The sequence below is a fragment of the Nerophis ophidion genome, linkage group LG09 (genome assembly GCF_033978795.1).
Source record: "Nerophis ophidion isolate RoL-2023_Sa linkage group LG09, RoL_Noph_v1.0, whole genome shotgun sequence".
Lineage (NCBI taxonomy): Eukaryota > Metazoa > Chordata > Actinopteri > Syngnathiformes > Syngnathidae > Nerophis > Nerophis ophidion.
The window spans coordinates 46,333,873-46,353,509 of NC_084619.1; the positions used below are offsets into that span (position 1 = coordinate 46,333,873).

Sequence of the window (19,637 nt, forward strand, 5' to 3'; positions counted from 1 at the left end):
CAACTTAAATACAACATACTGTAAGTCAATTCCAGATAGTTACTAATAAATAGGCTAGTGTCTTTCATACCTATAATTGTTCTGTTTGTGTAATTTCACTTGATCAAGCATTTTTGTACATTCTACACTATAAACTAATACAAATATTTATGATTACTGCTGATATCTTATTAGTTTGAATCAGTATTTATTGACCAACCCTGAAAGCTCTAGTATTGGTATCGTAAGTTGTATTGGGGCACTCCCAATAGTCAACACAAAAGGATTTGTGTTTCAGTCAATTCAAGTTTCTCCCACATGTTCCAATTTCAGCTCCTGTCTTGAGATGCAAGTCCAGTGCCCATTGGATGCTCAGATCAACTTAAAGATGCAGAACATTCTCATGTTGCTAAAGAGATGCTGTAACCATCCCTACCTAGTTGAATACCCTCTGGATGCTGCTACACAAGAGTTCAAGGTAAAACATTCATGTTCTGTTAAAGTCCTGAGCTTCAAATAGTGAGGATTTCCTAATTGATTTGAAAAATGACTAAATTAGTGAGCAAGTATTTCAGACTATCATCCGCCTTAGTTTTTTGTTTTTTTGTGACATGTTGCCTTTTATATGATGATTCAGATTGATGAGCAACTGGTGCAAAGTTCTGGGAAGTTTCTCATTCTAGACCGACTTCTGCCGGCACTCAAGGAACGAGGACATAAGGTAAAACAGCACCTTGTTTTTTGTAAAAGTAAAGAGGCACCTCAAATTACTGGTATCTTAATTTACAAGTATTTTGAGATACAAAGTGTTGGTCTGCTTTTTTCTTATGTTTTGAATTGCAAGCATAATTTAAAGGTGGCTTATTATACAAAATTAGCTTTTCATTCCTGTTGTTACCTGGTTTTGTCTATTTAAGATCTGTATAAGTCCTGAAAATTTTGATTTAAAAAAAATCCTCCTGCCTGCATTGGCAAGACGATTTTTGGATATTTTTTTGTTGGGTGTTATTAAAAAAATAAGGACATTCCATTGGCTTCGCTGTAAGCTGACTTCTATTTACGAGTTATATATATAAAAATCCGTCATAATTGTGAAGAATAGGCATTTATTTTTATTTTTAAAGTGCAGTTCCCCCTTTAAAGGCCTACTGAAACCCACTACTACCGACCACGCAGTCTGATAGTTTATATATCGATGAAATATTAACATTGCAACACATGCCAATACGGCCTTTTTAGTTTACTAAATTGCAATTCTAAATTTCCCGGGAGTTTCTTGTTGAAAACGTCGCGGAATGATGACGTGTACGCGTGACGTCACGGACTGTAAGGAAATAGCGCTGCGCACACACACAGCCTAAAGTCGTCTGCTTTAACCGCATGTTTACACAGTATTTTGGACATATGTGTTGCTGAATCTTTTGCAATTTGTTCAATTAATAATGGAGAAGTCAAAGTAGAAAGATGGAGTTGGGAAGCTTTAGCCTTTAGCCACACAAACACACGGTGATTCCTTGTTTAAAATTCTTGGACGTGAAGCTTTCCTATGGATCAGAGCGGTTAAGCGAACATGGATCCCGACCAAATGTCAACCAGCAGTTTTCGGTGAGAAAAATGTGGTAAAATTTCGCCACTTACCGGAGATCAGCTAAGCTTTTGCCATCCATACAGCTGCCGTCGACTTCCATCAGACACTGGCCTCAAGACACCCGTGGACACACCCTTCCGAATATCAGGAACTCACTTAAACACTAGCAACCCAATAGAAAGATAAGGGATCTCCCAGAAATATCCCAGTAAATGTGTCTAAATGCAATCGTGTTTTTTTTTTTTAACATGATTTTTTTTTTTTTTTTCTCTAGTCCGTCACTATCAAGATCCTCAAACACAAATCTTTCATCCTCGCTCAAATTAATGGGGAAATTGTCGTTTTCTCGGTCCAAATAGCTCTTTTTGTTGGATGCTCCCATTAAAAACAATGTGAGGATGTGTGGAGCCCTCAACGGGTGATGTCATCGTCTGCGACTTCCGGTAAAGGCAGGGCATTTCTATTAGCGACCAAAAGTTGCAAACTTTATCGTCAATGTTCTCTACTAAATCCTTTCAGCAAAAATATGGCAATATCGCAAAATTATCAAGTATGACACATAGAATGGACCTGCTATCCCCTTTTTAAATAAGAAAATCTCATTTCAGTAGTCCTTTAATGTGCCGTATAATCCGGTGTGCCTTTTTATATGGAAATATACCGGCTCATCGCAGTTCACCAAATAGTCCGGTGCACCCTATGGTATTAAAAAAATATGATTAAATTATTCCGAGCTTGGTTGTAAAACACAATTTTGTCATAGGTTGAGGTATCACTGTACTTAAGGTTGTCCTTTTCGTGATCTGTTTTATCTTGACAATGTATTGAATATAAACTGTGCGCAAAAATACTACATGTTGAGCAACAAAGTCATGATATGAAGCCGCATTTGCCCTCAAAATAAGCACTTTAAACTTTGTTGTTAGGTTCTCATTTTCAGTCAAATGACCTCCATCTTGGACATTCTAATGGATTATTGCTATCTGCGTGGCTTCCAATACAGCAGACTGGATGGCAACATGTCCTATGCCGACCGGGAAGAAAATGTGAGTTAAAATATAAATGTCATGGACTGTGGGTGGATGCTATGCTGTAGTTTGGCTCAAGTACTGATTTCATTGGCACGGTTTCTTCTAGATGACCAAGTTTTCCAAAGACCCAGAAGTTTTCCTCTTCTTGCTTAGTACACGAGCCGGAGGTCTTGGGATCAACCTGACTGCTGCTGACACTGTCGTCATTTTTGACAGTGATTGGGTGAGTAAACATTATGCTCTGTGAGAGGTTGTTTGGTATTTGTGGTAAGTTATTACCCTGTCCATATGCTCCTAGTAATTATGTTAAAGATAGCGCATCACTGTCAGGGTCAAATACCATGAGACATTATAAAGACACAGAAACAGAGAATAGAAGACAAACCAGTGATTGCTTTTCTCGTACGAGGAGAGTAACTTGAGCAGTTGTCAGTTATAGGCTCCTAATTTACTCTGAATATTTTCTCCACTCTCTTCGCCTTTTAATTAATTTGGGAAAGCCCTACATTACAAACATACACACACAGTTGCCCTAGAGTGGGGGGGGTAATTGCAGCTGTGTTGGAAACCTAACACCTGTGGTGAGAACTTAACACATGCAAATACAGAGTACAGGGGATACAGCAACTTCCTGCAATTCCTTTTTGAAGTTGGTAGGTCAACCTAATTTCAATCTAAAGCCACGTTTAATTTCTCTTCAGCTTGTCTACACAATGCATGAGCAAAAAATCATATTTGAATAAAATGAGAACTTATTTACAATTAATCCAACAATTACTCATTTTAGATGCTGCTTTTCCTGCCAATATGGCTATGTAAACAAACTAGTCCTATGATTACTGGAGCTCCGTTACCTTTAATTGGCTATAAAAAAAAAAATAACAAAGGCATAGCCAGAATATTTTTTATTGTTTGAATAAAAAAACTTAATGAAAAGACACAATCGAGGACCAAGCTTTCCAGCGCCCGGACGCGGGTCACCGGGGCCACCATCTGGAGCCAGGCTTGGATGTGCAGCTGGTGTTGCTTGCCAAAATGGAGGACCCTTCAATAAGCTCACCACATATAATCTGGTTGGGCAGCAGCCGAGGATGGGGCCCTTGAGAGGGCTTGGACTCCGGCATTGCTAGTGGTGAGAGGTGACAGGCTGGAGTGGCAATTATTGGTGTACCCCACTTAAGAGCCTGTATTTTGGAGTTCAACCCAGTAGACAAGAGGATAGCTTCCCTCCGCCCTCCAGGTGTGGGAACGGGTCCTGACTGCTGTTTGTGCTTACGCACCAAATGGTGTACGTTGAGGTGAGCCCGACTATATTGGGACAGTATCCCTCGACCTTACGGACAAGCTCAGGCTCCTTCCCCGCCAGAGAGGTGACATTCCATGTCCCAGCAACCAGATTTGGCAACCGAGCACTGGGTCGTCGAGGCATTTGCCTTCGACTACTACCCAGCCTCATGGATCGCCCTGCGGGGGTGGGGTGGGTCGGCGGGGGGCAATTCCATATCTCTTTCGTGCTGGCCGGGCTCCAGAGTAGGGCCCCGGTGTCCCTCGCCCGAGCAATGTGCGGTTCCTCAATTTTCCTTTCTTCCTAAGAGTCTTCTAAATCGCTCTTAGTCTGATCCAACACTTTAGACCACTTTGCCTTGGGAAAACCTACCAGGGTCGACATAGCTCCATAATTCCTTTTTCTTTTCCTCAGGATTGAGTGATTGCATATTTGTTGACTCAGTTTGAGCTAAATAAACTGTTTGTTTAAAAATTCCAGGGGTTTTATACATAATGGGTTTGGACAACTATGAATAATAAAGCACATTTCTTTTATCATTGCTACCTACACATATGACAAAAAAACGCATGAACGGTATTCAGTGAGGTAAGATCAATTAAATGCGCTGACAGTTCATTGCTCCTGCCAAATGAATTGCATTGAGTGGAGCGGATCACCAGTCCAAGATGGCGGCCCCGCGTCTTGTCAGTGCCAGTAGACAGTAGCGCTCGATGCTGCGTCTACTTATGTCTATGGTTATAATGTTAGCGGTGAGTTTACAGCCTCACTGGTTTCACTACACAGCAAATAAAAGTTACGTTACTTAGCCAATAAACGTTAGCTTACATTCAAAACTTACCATTCTTTGTGCTACTTCAACTGTCAAACGAAGTTGGAAGTTGTTGTCTCCGTCTGTAATATTCAAATCGCATGTTTTGCAAACGGCAATTCGTTTTTTGTTGACCAACTCGTAGTTTTAATACCTGAACGAAACAGTTAGGAATAATTTTTCCTCACTGGCGCGTTGTTTGTCAGCTCTTTGTTGGTTGTCCTGCAATTTGATTGGATGAATGCTGTGGGATGAAAACAACATGAATGTAATTTGATTGAATGTTGTTCCGACAGCACACACGCTGACAGACACACACATACACAATGAAAGATACGGAGCGCTCCTGAATATCTTTTTAATCTTTGGGCTTTGGGGAAAGTAGCACGTCTTGTCAAGTCAAAAGGCTCAAGTCCAAGTGAAGTCACAAGTCATTGATGTTAGTCTAAATAGAGTTGCAAGTCTCTTTACATTTTGTCATGTCGAGTCGAAAGTCATCAAATTCATGATTCGAGTCCAAGTCATGTGACTTGAGTCCACACCTTTGGTATTCATCCTCAGCCAAACTAAACTTGTTGGACTATTTGCAGAACCCCCAGGCAGACCTGCAGGCTCAGGATCGCTGTCATCGCATCGGGCAAACCAAACCAGTGCTTGTGTACCGCTTGGTCACGGCAAACACCATCGACCAGAAGATCCTGGAGAGAGCCTCGGCTAAGAGGAAACTGGAACAAATGGTCATCCACAAAAGTGAGACTCCACATCTCTTTTTATTTAATTGTTTTACTGATACAAGCACATTTAGGCAATGATTTATTTGTAACTGTGCATTTCTTTTACCCCCAGATAAGTTCAAAGGTCGGCAGGCAGAATTGAAGCAAAGTAAAAGCTGCATTGATCTGGACGAGCTGATGGAGCTGCTCCAAGCCAGAGGCACTGAAAAGTAAGACTTATCTGCTTTTACCGCATCTTAGTTTTTTTACCTTGGGACTTTACCAATACAGAGTCACTTAAATATTAAGACTGAATTTGTCATTAGTCTTGGTTTTACTAGTGTTTAATGATTATTTATATCTAAGCTACTTACAGTTTGAAAATCTTGTCAAATTATATGAAACCGTGTGTTAATCACAAATATTATTTAACACTTGAACCAGCGCATACAAAAACATGCTGAACGAGACTTACATCGGGTTGATTGTAAAAATAAAAATCACATATACTACAAGAGAAGTGACTCACTAAAAACTATGAAAATTACACTTTCATGTAATCATTAGTTATCATTTTTGCGCTGAAGAAACTTCTCTGACTTTTGCTCCAGACCTCTTCTGGTTGTTTGAGATTTTCATGCATCACTCTGTTAACTGACACATTTCTACTAAACCATTACAGAACCTTACGTTGGTCACCACTTTTCTCTCCTTTTAGGGAAGTGAAAGCATCAAGGGGAAGAGTCCTCAGCGATAAAGATCTGAATTTTCTACTGGACCGGAGTGACCTAATGGGTGAGCGAGCAAGAATAAATTGCAGCATACAATACTTAAAATACTGTAGTATTGTGTGCATCCTTTTATGGAAATATTTGCTACGCCAAAAGTGGAACCACTCATCTAGTCCTGGTTCACAGAGTTATTAAAATGGTCCGCTTAAAGGCCTACCGTAACCCACTACTACCGACCACGCAGTCTGATAGTTTATATATCAATGATGAAATCTTAACATTGCAACACATGCCAATACGGCCGGTTTAGTTTACTAAATTACAATTTTAAATTTCCCGCGGAGTTTCCTGTTGAAAACGTCGCGGAATTGATGACTCGTATGATGACGCGTGTTTGTGACGTTATTGGTTGGAGGGGACATATTTGTAAATGTTCTGTTTTTGCATTGCAAATTTTTATGGTAATTACGGTTCAGCCACTCTTTTAGTGTATTTACGGTACCTCCCAGCATGCATTGCTCTATGCGCGGGCTCCGGTTGTTAGTCGGTAAATGTGAACGGTGGTGGTTAGTTTGTTATGGTGTTCCTTGAATTTACACTGAGTAAAAGATACTTCTACAAAGAAGGTTGTCATCCTTGAGTTATCAAATGGTAGCAGAGAATGGTTATCAATGCTAACTACAGAGTCCCTCCTGTGTTTGAAGAAAATAAGTCATATGAGAGCTGTAAAAATGAACTTGAAATGTGGATACTTGTTACCAACCTGGATAAGGAGAAACAAGCCTTGGCTGTTGCTCTATCACTGAGGGGGAGAGCTAGAGATACAGCTTTGGAAATACCTGCGGATGATTTGAACAAAGATGATGGGATGAATACACTTGTAAAGGCGTGGGATAATGTATTCTTAAAAGAAGAAAAGGACAGAGCTTATGATGCATACACGGACTTTGACAAGATTCGGAGAGAAAACGAAGTTTCCATGGCGGATTACATCATTCATTTCGAGCAGAGGTACAACAAAATGCGCAAATTTGACATGGTTCTTCCCGACGCCATTTTGGCATTCCAGTTGTTGGATACAGCCAGTCTCAATGTCAAAGATAAACAGCTTGCACTTATAGCTTGTTCAACACTTACATTCGCAAGCATGAAGTCAGCTCTAAAAAGGATTTTTGGAGACAATATGATGCCGCCCACATGCAGCGGGGGAATTCATGTGTGTGAAGATGTTGCTTTCTATGTGGATCAAAGAAAAAGAGACAGAAGGAAATTTCTTTTGATTGACTGGCTCAAACCCACTAAATAGGTACGGTTATAGGTCAAAAGTGTGTAATTTGCCAGAGTACATTTCACTGGACTATGGACTGGCCAAATAAGGCTGAACACGTAAAAATGACAGAAGAAAATGAAGAGACAGAAGCAATTGAAGAGTGCAATGTTACATTGTTTTCTAAAGAGTCAGTATCTGATGCTGAAATATTCATGATAGAAGCCCTAGGTTCAGCTGTAATTGACACTGCATGCACCAGAACAGTCTGTGGTGAAAAATGGCTGGACAATTACATTCATACACTGAAGCAGAGTGACAAGAAGAAAATGGAAAATACACAGAGTAGAAGAGTTTTTAAGTTTGGTGATGGACAAGTTGTTCATTCCATAAAAAAAGTGAAAGTCCCAACTAAAATAGGCCAAACTATGTGCTACATAGAGACTGAGGTAGTCTCAGTGAACATTCCTTTACTACTAAGTAAAACATCACTTAAGAGGGCAAAAGCAGTGCTTGACATTGAAAATGATAAAGCCACAATGTTTCAGAAATCAGTGCCTCTTGAGATTACATCCTCAGGACACTACTGTGTAAGCATAGTGGACAGAGATTGCACTGCCACCCATGAGAATGAACCCCAAATTGATGAGGTTCTGGCCTTAAGAGATGGCATGAGTAAAGATGAAAAACAGAAAGTATTTGTGAAACTTCACAAGCAGTTTGGACATGCCTCAGTTGATAAACTCCAAAAATTACTAATTAGTGCTGGAAGTAATGATGATGAGTGTTTCTATTCTGAAGGACATTGTAAGCAGCTGTGAAACATGTCTCAAGTACAACAAGCCCAAACTAAAGCCATCAGTCGGTTTACCAATGGCTTCAACATACAATGAAAGTGTGGCTTTAGATCTACACGAGCTAGAACCAAATGTGTGGTACCTCCACATGATTGATCACTTCACTAGGTTCAGTGCTGGTTGCATTGTGACCACAAAAAAATCTAGTGAGATTGTGAGGCACTTTATTCATTCCTGGGTGAGTGTGTATGGAGCCCCATCTAAGATTTTTTGTGACAATGGAGGTGAATTCAATAATGAGGAAATGAGAGACATGGCTAAGAAATTTAACATTGAAGTGAAAACCACTGCTGCCTACAGTCCATGGAGTAATGGATTGATGGAAAGACATAACCAGACCCTTACAGAGAACCTGTTAAAAGTGAAGAAAAGCAGTGTTTGTGACTGGAAAACAGCCCTAGATTGGGCCTTGTTGCCAAAGAATACAATGCACAATGTGCATGGATTTAGTCCATACCAGCTAGTGTTTGGACAAAACCCGAACCTACCTTCTGTGTTGGTTGATAAACCGCCTGCCCTGGAGGGCACTACAATAGGTAAATGGGTAGGACAGCACATTTTAGCATTACATGCATTTACTGAGGCAGAGTGCTCTGAGAGAATCAGGAGAGCTCTGTGCACACAGCTTCGGAGCACAGATGAACACTACGAAACTGGAGATAAAGTGTACTACAAAAGAATGGACTGCAATGGATGGAAAGGGCCTGGGGTGGTAATTGGACGAGACAGTGAAGTAATATTTGTTAGACATGGAGGCTCCTATGTCCGGGTGCATCGTTGTAGACTGCGCAAGGCCACAGATCAATACACTGACACGTCTCGTGACAGCCAAGAAAGCCAGACAGAACTTAATGCAGCAGAATGTGACATTGAACATGTTAAAGATCTACCCGATACTGTATCTGGTGATGTAGACAGTGTGCCTGACACAGAAAATGTGGCAGGGGGTTCTAATAATGACAGAGACAGCGATGAGCATTATAATGATCCATCCGACAGACATCCTCCTATTATAAGAACAGACCAAAGTATTAATCTAAAGGCAGGACAATTCATTAAGTATGTGGAAAGAGACACTGGAATTTCACACACAGCAAAAGTGCTAGGTCGAGCGGGAAAGGCAACTGGAAAACACAAGGACTGGTACAATCTGGTGGAGTACACAGAGCCAGTTAGCTTCACTGGCACAAAAAGGTCAGCTGACAGTTTGATTCACTGCAGATTCAGTCATTGGACAGGGTGGAACAGCCATTGGATCACAAGGATGTACTTGTTACAAAGGATGTGTCGTTTGAATCAGCTAAACTTACTGAAATCAGTAACTGGAAGAAACACGGTATGTTTGATGAAGTAAAAAACATGGGACAAAAATTCATTTCCACAAGATGGGTGTGCACATTCAAAGACACACCAGACGGCATAGTTCCAAAAGCAAGGCTTGTGGCGAGAGGATTTGAAGAGCTAAACACAAAAGATCTCCCAAAAGACTCTCCAACATGTGCCTCGGAGTCTCTTAGACTACTCATGTCTGTGATATGTCAAAACCGATGGACACCCCACTCTATAGACATTAAGTCAGCATTCCTCCAAGGAAATGAGTTATCACGAAAGATCTATGTTCATCCACCGCCTGAAGCTAAGAGTGAGGGAACTCTATGGAAGTTTAACAAATGTGTTTATGGACTAAATGATGCATCATTGAATTGGTACAATAAGGTTAAAAAATCTGTCTATCAAGTGGGCAGAGAAGAACATGACAGTTTTTGCTATTTTGGCATGGAGTATGTCACTGCAAATGGAGTGACATGTATGCATCAGAACAATTACATACATAATCTCCAGCCAATTAAAATAGACATCTCCAGAGCCATGAGACGGGATGCTCTTTTGACTGAAAGTGAAATTGATGACCTGAGATCAATAGGTCAACTTCTGTGGGTTGCCAGACAAAGTAGACCGGATATTATGTTTGATACATGTGTCCTTGCAGCTAACATAAAACATGCCACTGTGCAGACTTTTCATGACACAAACAAGGTATTGAGAAAATTAAAATCAGAACAAGCGACGCTGAAGTTTCAGAACCTGGGAAAAGACAGTTCTTTAAATCTAGTAGTGTTCTGCGACGCTTCGCTGGGAAACCTTCCAGATGGAGGCACTCAAGGGGGACATCTTATTCTGCTGATGGGTGAGGAAGGAAGATTCTCACCTGTGTATTGGCAGTCAAAAAAGATCAGGAGAGTCGTACGAAGCACTCTTGCTGGAGAAACTCTTGCTCTTGCAGATGCTGTTGACACTGCCATTCATTTATCTGATCTTCATGCAGAACTTACCACAGGGAATGTATCACGGCATGTCTTACCAATAATGTGTGTCACTGATAATCACTCCCTTGCCGACGCCATCAAGTGTACTAAGTCAGTGACAGAGAAAAGGCTCCGCCTTGAAATAAGGGGCATCAAAGAACTTCTTCAGAATAAAAGAATCCAACAGATACTCTGGGCACCTACAGGAGAACAGCTAGCTGACTGTTTGACAAAACGAGGTGCATCCGCACTTCAGCTCCTAAAGGCACTCAGTGTTGGAGAGTGGAAACTGGAATAGACTATTCTTTTGTGGACAGTTTTTTTTTGTAAACGCTTTTTTGTTAGTCACTATGGTCTTACATTTTTATACTTATGGACATTAATAACAGACTGTGACTTTGTGTTTAAAAAAATAAAAGACGGAGATTGTAAATGTTCTGTTTTTGCATTGCACATTTTTATGATACTTACGGTTCAGCCACTCTTTTAGTGTATTTACGGTACCTCCCAGCATGCATTGCTCTATGCGTGGGCTCCGGTTGTTAGTCGGTAAATGTGAACGGCATTGGCTAGTTTGTTATGGTGTTCCTTGAATTTACACTGAGTAAAATATACTTCTACAAAGACGGAGGTTGTCGTCATTGAGTTATCAATATTAGTCCAGCACCACTTACGGCTAAAAGTCGTCTCTTTTCATCGTGCAATTACACAGTATTTTGGACATCTGTGTTGCTGAATCTTTTGCAATTTGTTCAATTAATAATGGAGACGTCAAATAAGAATGCTGTTGGTGGAAAGTGGTGTTAGCACCGAAACACAGCCGGTGTTTCTTTGTTTGTTGTGAAGCTTTAACACAGAGCGGTCAAGCGAACATAGTTCTCTACGTCAACCAGCAAGTTTTTGGATGGGAAAATTGTGATATTAAGTCGGCTCTTACCGGAGACTTGAGTGGATTACGCGACCTCATCCTGCAGCTCAAAAAGGCAGCTGTGATCTTGGCTCCTCGGCTTCTCTCAGAGACACTGGCGTTTACCGCAGCCATCCGACTATCCTACTACATGTGTCTAATTACATCTGAAACTCTCCCACTGGAGCCGTCGCCTTTTCTTTTTTTCTTTTTTTTCTTCTTTTTTTTTTCTTGCTTCACTCTAACTTTCCTCATCCACAAATCTTTCATCCTCGCTCAAATTAATGGGGAAATCGTCGCTTTCTCAGTCCGAATTGCTCTTACTGTTGGTGGCTCACATTATAAACAATGTGAGGATCCCTCACACTGGTGACGTCACGCGCACATCGTCTGCTACTTCCAGTACAGGCAAGGCTTTTTTTATTAGCGACCAAAAGGTGCAAACTTTATCGTCGATGTTCTCTACTAAATCCTTTCAGCAAAAATATTGCAATATCGCGAAAATATCAAGTATGACACATAAAATGGACCTGCTATCCCCGTTTAAATAAAATCTCATTTCAGTAGACCTTTAAGTAAACATACATGGTCAACCGCCTTTGTTGACATAAAATGTGTAAGCTATAGAGTAATTTCTATGAAAAGTAGGTTTGTTTATGTTGACATTTGTTAGTATTAATTACTAGTACTAGTAACTTAGTAATTTCTACAATGTAAAGTATTCCGCAGCATTCTACGCCTTGGTTAGGAACACCTGGTGTAGTGCATACAGTGCTACTATCATTGCTAGTTTACAAGTTATTACCTCAAACTTGTTCCAGTGTGGCTGTAGTGTGCCAGTACACAAAATGTAGGGGTAGACCCATCCATCCATTTCTACCGCTTTTCCCTAACGGGGTCGCCCTGAGTAGTCCTGAGTTCAATCCCAGGCTCAGGAGTTTGCATGTTCTCCCCGTGACTGCGTGAGTTCCCTCCGGGTACTACGGCTTCCTCCCACCTCCAAAAACATGCAACTGGGGATAGGTTGATTGGCAACACTAAATTGGCCCTAGTGTGTGTGAATGTGAGTGTGAAAGTTTTCTATGCAGCAAATTTTGGTATTGATCCAATACCCAGTAACGATGTTGTCAGTCAGTCGATTTATGTGTGGCCTTGCAACTTTGTCCAATGCCTGCAACATTTTGACCAATCACAGTAATTTTTAGCCATCTAATTTGCCTTTGAGCGGCGGTCAAATGCGCACATCAGCTGCCGAATCAAAACATATGTTTGTTCCTTGAGTTAGTGAAGCTGGAACATATATTTATATATGAACTATTAATTGTTTTAACGACACAAATATTGTTTTCCAGCATAACTTAGACCTACTTCCAATTCCTATCTATTGTGCTAAGCCTTCTGGGTAATGTAGTATACAAGCATTTACTTCCTACCTCACATATATATATTTATTTAACCTTTGTTTATCCGGAGTAAGACAACTGGAACATTTTTTAATTTGCAATGTTGACATTGCAAAAAGGCACCATTTACATGTTTAGAGATGTTTAAGTCTGATGATGATATCTCATTGTGTCATTTATCAACAAAAATTATCCACTTTAGAGCGCTTTCAACAGTTAAAAAATTTTCATATGTGTGGGAGTGAATGTTTGATCGTCGAATATAAATGAATGTTAAAGATTTTTTTTGAAACTTACAGTTAAGTGTCTCTTAAAAAAAAAAAATAAACATCCAGTGTAAAACAATGTTTACATTAGGGTCTTCAAAGTTTTACTTTCTAACAAGAAGTGTCCTCTACAGTGGACATGTTTATATCAGTCTGCAATATGAAGAAGGTGACTAGTCCAGGGAGTGCTGAGGAGAGGAGAACGTTTTCTCCTACGTGTGTTTGTTTAATCTCAAATGGAGCACATTAGTTATTATTTATTTTATTTTTTTCCAGAGTCATCATCTTTGATTTTTTTTTTCAGTGTGATTGTTTGAAGCAAAGAAATACAATTCCCTCATGTCAACAAGCAGGGAAATATAGACATCCTGCCATCTATGTCTGTCTTCTCCTTCTCCCCAAAGTCTGATATACTTTTCCAAAGGGATGTTCGGTTGTTTTTGTGTCATTTGACTTCAATTTCCTCCTGCACTGGCTTATCTTGATGATCATTGCTGCTTGCAAATACTAAGTTCACACCCCACCCGCAAATACTTATCACCCTCGTGTTAGGGCTGTATTGTGTATCCTGTTAGATGTGTTACTTTAAAACTAACCATTTACAGTGATAGCAAATGTTATACCATAATAATTATATGATGGTTAAAATGCAGAAATATGATGGGAATATCAATGTCATTTCATCAGGTGTATGTGTATGCTAGCAATATATGTAGATAGCATTAAAATATTAAAATCCTTCTGTTTAAAAAAGTGGTAATTAGTAGTGATGAACTAAGTGGGGTGATGTGTCTATTTACAGATAAAGAAAAGGGGAACAGGAAGAAAGAGAAGGTTGGAGTCTTCAGAGTGATGGAGGTGGACCAATCATCAGCGATTGCCTTGACTTAAGACAATGCTTCTCAATTATTTTCTGTGACCCACCCCAGGAAGAAAAAAAATCCCCCTTCTCTCTCCGCTGTGACTATAAATAGTAAAGAAATGTTATGGACAAATTATAACTATACATCATATAATTGTAAGCGTATTAACATTAAAAACAACATACCGGTCTTTCCTCGTCTCCCACCTTGGTTACAGTGAAGCCCAATGCTACCTACGCTTTCATATTCTGGTACGGCCAAAAAAGCATGTTCCCCCAGGTCACACGCGCACCTGCCTCCTCCCCTTCATGTCTTAAGGACTGACTTCAGACATGAAGTATATTCATTGACAATGTTCCCTCAGAGTCAACAATGTTCAGGAGTTTGGACTGGAATAATTTAAAGATGTTCTACTGTAGCTATAATGTATCGACTAACCTGATTTATTTTCTGTCTTCCGGTTGTCATTCTTTACCTGCCTCTCGTTCCATCCTGTTTACCTTTTTATCTTCACTGCTGTGTGAAGCAAAAAAGGTACAGTTTTAAAACAATAAACTGCATGTTGGATTGTTCAGCACTCATTAAAGTTACGACAGTGTGGAAAAAGATAGATCATGCGTGCATGTATGTGTGTGTTTCCAAACCCAGTGAAGTTGGCATGTTGTGTAAAAAACAGAATACAATAAGTTGCAAAAATCCTTTTCAACCTATATTCAATTGAATAGACTGCAAAGACAAGATACTTTAACGTACGTACTGGTAAACTTTATTTTTTTGCAAATATTAGCTCATTTGGAATTTGATGCCTGCAACATGTTTTTAAAAAGCTGGCACCAGTGGCAAAAAAGACTGAGAAAATTGAGGAATGCTCAAATAAGCTAGCATTCCAAATGCTCACTTATTTGGAACTTCCCATAGGTGAACAGTATAATTGGGAACAGGAGTGTAACAGTGTAACAATGGAAGTGCAAGTTAAAACTCTACTAGGCAAAGTGAGAGCCATTTATCAACAATACCCAGAAACGCCGCCGGCTTTGCTCATCCAAAAAGGACTGATGCAAAGTGGAAAAATGTTTTGTGGTCTGACGAGTACACATTTCAAATTGTTTTTGGAAACTGGACGTCGTGTCGTCTGGACCAAAGAGGAAATAAAACATCCGGGCTGTTTTAGGAGCAAAGTTCAAAAGCCAGCATCTGTGATGGTATGGGGGTGTATTTGTGCCCAAGGCATGGGTAACTTACACATCTGTGAAGGCACTATTCATTCTGAAAAGTACATGCAGGTTTTGGAGCAACATATGTTGCCATCCAAGCGACATCTCTTTCATGGATGTCCCTGCTTATTTTAGCAAGACAATGCCAAGCCACATTCTGCACGTATAACAGGATGGCTTCGTAATAAAATAGTGCGGGTACTAGACTGGCCTGCCTGTACTCCAGACCTGTCTCCCATTGAAAATGTGTGGTGTATTATAAAACGTAAAATACGACAAAGGACACCCCAGACTTCTGATTAACTTAAACTATACATCAAGCAAGAATGGGAAAGAACTTCACCTGAAAAGCTTCAAGGGGGAACATTACCAACAGTCTTATGTAAGCGTCAATATATACCTTGATGTTGCAGAAAAAAGACCATATGTTTTTTTTAACCGATTTCCGAACTCTAAAAGGGTGAATTTAGCGATTTAAACGCCTTTTAATTGTTCGCTGTCGGAGCGATGACCTTTCACCCGTGACGTTACAAAGGGAAGCAATCCACCATTTTCTCAAACACATTACACACACATGTCAAATCAGCTCTGTTATTTTAAGTTTTTTCGACTGTTTTCCGTACCTTGAAGACATCATGCCTCGTCGGTGTGTTGTCTGAGGGTGTAACAACACGATCAGGGACTAATTCAAGTTGTCTTACGTGGAGTGTGCATCGATTAGCACGGCATGCTAATTGATGCTAACATGGCACAAATGGCAAGAATGTGTGGATATCCTGCGACACTCAAAGCAGATGCATTTCCAACAATAAAGTCATCGAAATCACAAAGGTGAGTTTTGTTGTTATTGACTTGTGCAAATCAGACATATTTGGTCACGGCATGACTGCCAGCTAATTAATGCTAACATGCAATTTAGGCTAACTGTATGTACTGTACATTTGTAGCTATATTTGCATCCAGCCTTTCCCTCCACCCACATTAAATGCCAAACAAACACTTACCAATCGACAGATTTAAATTGCTCCAGTGGTGAAAAGATGCAATCGTTGGTTAGAAGACGATCGCCGAATAGCTTCAATAGCTATTCGCTCAATAGCTTCAGTTTCTTCTTCAATTTCGTTTTCGCTATCTGCCTCCACACTCCAACCATCCGTTTCAATACATGCGTAATCTGTTGAATCGCTTAAGCCGCTGAAATCCGAGTCTGAATCTGAGCTAATGTTGCTATATCTTGCTGTTCTATCCGCCATGTTTGTTTGTATTGGCATCACTATGTGACGTCACAGGAAAATGGACAGGTGGAATTACAGATAGCGAAAATCACGCACTTTAAAGCCTTTTTTTGGGATATTCCAAGATGGGTAAAATTTTGAAAAAAACTTAGCAAAATAAAACAAGCCACTGGGAACTGATTTGTATTGGTTTTAACCCTTCTGAAATTGTGATAATAGTCCCCTTTAAAACATTGGTCTCCTAAGATCCCAAATGTTTACTGAGTGTTGTTAAAAGGAAAGGCCATGTAACGGTGATAAAAATATGTTGCAATGTATTGCTGCCATTGTCAAGTCAAGCCTAAGTCTACCAGCCATCCATTTTTCTACCACTTCTACAATGATTTGGAAAAAAAAAAAAGTTTCTCACTTCAAAAATTAGATATCTTGTCTTTACAGTGTATTCAATTGAATATAAGTTGAAAAGGATTTGCAAATCATTTTATTTTGTTTTTATTTATGAATTACACAATGTGCCAGCTTCACTGGTTTTGTTTTTTCATATACATGTATATATGATATTGTTTGTGTGTGTGTGTGTGTGTGCGTGCGTGCGTGCGTGCGTGCGTTCGCGCGCGCGCATGTACCTATGTATAAGTGTTGTGGCCATGTTTCCTGAGTTCAGAGTTTGAAATTACGTGCTTATGCTGGAGTACATTTGAAGTTTATTTGATAGGTTACAGGAATATATGGCGTGAATGATCCAACAAAAGCGTTTAACAAAAAATATAGCAGCCACCTTGGCCTCCCTCCCATGTACAGGACTGTCTCAGAGAATTAGAATATTGTGATAAAGTCCTTTATTTTCTGTAATGCAACTAAAAACATGAAAATGTCAAACATTCTAGATTCATTAAACATCAACTGAAACATTGCAAGCCTTTTATTATTTTAATATTGCTGATTATGGCATACAGCTTGAGAAAACTCAAAAATCCTATCTCAAAAATTTTGAATATTTCCTCAGACCAAGTAAAAAAAAAAAGATTTATAACAGCAAAACAAAATCAAACATTTGAAAATGTCAATTAATGCACTCAGTATTTGTTTGGGAATCCTTTCTATGGATTACTGCATCAATGCGGCGTGGCATGGAGGCAATCGTCCTGTGGCATTGCTGAGGTGTTATGGATGCCCAGGATTCTTCAATAGCGGCCTTTAGTTCATTTGCATTATTGGGTCTGGTGTCTTTCAGCTTCTTCTTCACAATACCCCACAAATTCTCTATGAAGTTCAGGTCAGGAGAGTTGGCATGCCAATCGGGGACAGTAATGTCAGTACACCAGTTACTGCCGGTTTTGGCACTGTGAGCAGGTGCCAGATCATGCTGGAAAATTAAATCATCATCTCCATAGAGCTTTACAACAGATGGAAGCATGTACACAGCTGCATTGACTATGGACTTGATGAAACACAGTGGACCAAAACCAGCATCTGACACGGCTCCCCAAACTTCCGTTGACTAGAGTTCAGGAGTGGCTTGACCAAGGGAATACGGCTATTGAAGCTGTATCTGTTGAAAATCGCCTTCTAACCAAGGATTGCATCTTTTGACCACTGGAGCAACTAAAATCCGTCGATTGGTAAGTGTTTGTTTGGCATTAAATGTGGGTGAAGGGAAAGGCTGGATGCAAATATAGCTACAAATGTACATACAGCTAGTCCAAATAGCATGTTAGCATCGATTAGCTGGCAGTCATGCCGTGACCAAATATGTCTGATTAGCACATAAGTCAATAACTTCAACAAAACTCACCTTTGTGATTTTGTAGACTTTATCGTTGGAAATGCATCTGCTTTGAGTGTCGCATGATATCGACACATCTCTGTCGTAGCATCGCTATCGTCGGTAAAATGTGCAGACTAAACGAGGGACTTTCGCATCTTTTGACACTGGTGCAACTTGAATCCGTCGATTGGTATGTGTTTGTTTGGCATTAAATGTGGGTGGAGGGAAAGGCTGGATGCAAATATAGCTACAAATGAGGCATAACAATGCAATATGTATATACATCTAGCCTAAATAGCATGTTAGCATCGATTAGCATGCTGTGCTAATCGATGCACACTCCACGTAAGTCAACTTGAATCCGTCCCTGATCGTGTTGTTACACCCTCCGACAACACACCGACGAGGCAGGATGTCTTCCAAGGTACGGAAAACAGTCGAAAAAACGGAATATAACAGAGCTGATTTAACTTGTGTGTGTAATGTGTTTGAGAAAATGGCGTATTGCTTCCCATTGTAACGTCACGGGTGAAAGGTCATCGCTCCGTCAGCGAACAATTGAAAGGCGTTTAAATCGCTAAATTCACCCTTTTAGAGTTCGGAAAACGGTTAAAAAAACATGGTCTTTTTTCTGCAACATCAAGGCATATATTGACGCTTACATAGGTCTGGTGATAATGTTCCCCTTTAAAAAAAATTATGCACTTTTTGACTTCAATAATAAATATGGCAGTGCCATGTTGGCATTGTTTTCCATAACTTGAGTTGATTTATATTGGAAAACCTTGTTACATTGTTTAATTCATTCAAAGGGGCATCACAACAAAAATAGGCATAATATTGTGTTAATTCCACAACTGTATATATCGGTGTCAGTTGATATCGGTATCAGTAATTAAGAATTGGACAATATCGGATATCGGCAAAAAAGCCATCATCGGACATCTCAAATTGTATTCATTGAGAATGTTAAAACATTGCCATGCAGCAATGTGAAGAACATTAACTTTTACAACATGTAATGTACAGAATGTCAGAAGCATTTATTCATGTAGAAATATCACAGTTTAGGGGGATAGCCCTCCTTTACCCTGAAAATTATTTGTCTAGGGTACGCTTAATGATATCTGGCGAAGTTGTTTGCCACTTGATGTTCTCCCACTTTGGATGATGACATGCTGCGAGAATATTTATCCCATAAATTTAAGAATAGAACAGAAACAGTTAAATCGATCCGGCCAGTAGCAGATATGGCTCTTTTCACATTACTGCTGAATGTAACACTGTTGCTGACATGTATGATAGGACCTATATCTGCCGCTACTATGAAACCGTAGTCTTAAAGTTTTTGGTAATGATGGGTGCAGTAAAGTGAAACGTCATGTTGCTCCCACAGCTTCAGGTAAGAGCCAG

General features: G+C 39.9%; 1 protein-coding gene across 2 annotated transcripts in view; it reads left to right on the forward strand.

Annotated features, from left to right (window-relative positions):
• Window positions 1–14,617, forward strand: part of hells (helicase, lymphoid specific) — a 41,283-nt gene extending 26,666 nt beyond the window's left edge. For both annotated transcript variants that reach the window (XM_061911061.1, XM_061911060.1), the window contains exons 16-23: window positions 313–457; window positions 617–700; window positions 2,494–2,613; window positions 2,705–2,821; window positions 5,285–5,444; window positions 5,541–5,637; window positions 6,126–6,202; window positions 13,947–14,617. In XM_061911061.1, the coding sequence (XP_061767045.1) occupies window positions 313–457; window positions 617–700; window positions 2,494–2,613; window positions 2,705–2,821; window positions 5,285–5,444; window positions 5,541–5,637; window positions 6,126–6,202; window positions 13,947–14,035 (889 nt within the window). In that variant the 3' untranslated portion in view covers window positions 14,036–14,617. The remainder of the gene's footprint in view (window positions 1–312; window positions 458–616; window positions 701–2,493; window positions 2,614–2,704; window positions 2,822–5,284; window positions 5,445–5,540; window positions 5,638–6,125; window positions 6,203–13,946) is intronic.
• The last annotated feature ends 5,020 nt before the right edge of the window (window positions 14,618–19,637 follow it).